Source organism: Ochotona curzoniae, unplaced genomic scaffold (genome assembly GCF_017591425.1).
Source record: "Ochotona curzoniae isolate NIBS_2020 unplaced genomic scaffold, NIBS_Ocur_1.0 scaffold_3171, whole genome shotgun sequence".
NCBI classification, from domain to species: domain Eukaryota; kingdom Metazoa; phylum Chordata; class Mammalia; order Lagomorpha; family Ochotonidae; genus Ochotona; species Ochotona curzoniae.
Genome location: NW_024467104.1, coordinates 543,464 through 545,058, shown reverse-complemented (window position 1 = coordinate 545,058; position 1,595 = coordinate 543,464). Strand labels below are relative to the sequence as shown.

Here is a 1,595-nt window from a genome sequence, read left to right as displayed (position 1 = left end):
TCAAAAGAACACGCTTTCAATATTCTGCAAAGTGAACATATACCGACATATCCATTTGACACCACAGATTGGTACAATTACTACTTACCATCATTGGTTCATTTAAATGATCAATTATACCCCCAAAGTTGGGAAATCTCTAGCATAGGTCAATATTTTTTTCAGAAGTAAATACTAAAACTAAAATGATCAAATTGTGTGATGATCCGATCAGGTGGCAACTAATTTTTTTAATGTATCCTTCACATCTTTATTTCTAAGGCTATAGATCAATGGATTCAGCATGGGAATCATCACTGCATAAAACATGCACGCCACTTTAACTAAGAGCCAAGACGTTTTAAGATTAGGAACACAGTAAATAAAAAGAATAGTTCCGTGGAAGATGGTGATGGCAGTCAGGTGGGAAGCACAGGTGGAAAAGGTCTTCTGACGGCCACCTGCAGAAGGAATCTTCATAATAGTGATGAAAATGAATAAATATGACGTGAGAATAATCATCAGGGTGCTCACCTCATTGAACACGGCAGAAGCAAAACACAGCATCTGGCTCATGTAGGTGTCCGAGCAGGAGACAGAAACAATTGCAGAGTGGTCACAGATAAAATTATTTATGATGCTAGACTTACAGTAGGACGATGTTAGAAGAAAATACGTGAGAGTAATCGACCACGCAATCCCCCATCCATAAGACCCAGCCACCAGAAGAACACAAAGCTTCCGGGACATCACAAGAGTATACAGTAAGGGGTTGCAGACCGCCACAAAGCGGTCATAGGCCATCACTGCTAGCATGAAGGTCTCTGCTACTCCAAAGACACAGATGAAAGAAAACTGCAGGATGCAAGCAGAGAATGAAATGCTTCTGTCTTCCACAACCAAGTTCTCCAACAGTTTCGGTGTGACCACCGTGGAGAAACAGAAGTCAATAAAGGACAAGTGGCTAAGGAAAAAGTACATGACTGTGTGAAGCTTGGAGTTGATCCTGATGATCACTATCATCCCCAGATTCCCCACCACAGTGACTGCGTAGGTGGACAAGAAAAACAAAAAGAGTGGAACCTGGAGTTGCGGGTATTCTGAAAATCCCAAGAGAGTAAAGTGAGGCCTGCTGCTTCGATTGCCTTCAGATGACATTATGACTCCTGTTGGATTAAAGTTAAAAACAAATGTAATCCTAAAACCAGAACTGAATAGACAGGAGAAACAAACAAAGATAATGGGTTACTGAGAGCAATGATATGAAAGTGATCCTAAAAACTGATTCCCAAACCAATACCAGCAACATAACCCTTCATCAATCTTCTGAATCAAAAATTCTGCTTTGAAGCCCATACTGATGGCTTCCCCAGACGTTCCCAGGATGGGGATTTGGGATAAAGTCCAGGAACCAGCAGGAGAGGAAACACTCGACCACTTAAGAGTTTTCATGGTAAAGTATAATTAAGATCTTCTTGGTTCCAAAGATTTTGAAATCCATCTATACTTTTTTCCACAGCACAGAAACATGAATTTACCTATAGAATTTCCCAAGCACAGGTTCTATGATGCAGTGAAAATCATATAATTTTTTAACCAATTGCTAATGATTCCTG

The 1,595-nt window shown here is 40.3% G+C and overlaps 1 protein-coding gene across 1 annotated transcript; it reads right to left on the bottom strand.

The window, feature by feature from the left end:
- Positions 1–210: 210 nt before the first annotated feature.
- LOC121172318 (olfactory receptor 5D13-like) lies at positions 211–1,137 on the bottom strand. The gene has a single exon (XM_041004172.1). The coding sequence runs from the start codon at positions 1,135–1,137 to the stop codon at positions 211–213; it is 927 nt and encodes a 308-aa protein (XP_040860106.1).
- Positions 1,138–1,595: the final 458 nt, after the last annotated feature.

What these genes read in the sequence shown, in the direction of transcription:
- LOC121172318 (XM_041004172.1), bottom strand. Translation starts at nt 1,137, where the DNA reads ATGTCATCTGAAGGCAATCGAAGCAGCAGGCCTCACTTTACTCTCTTG.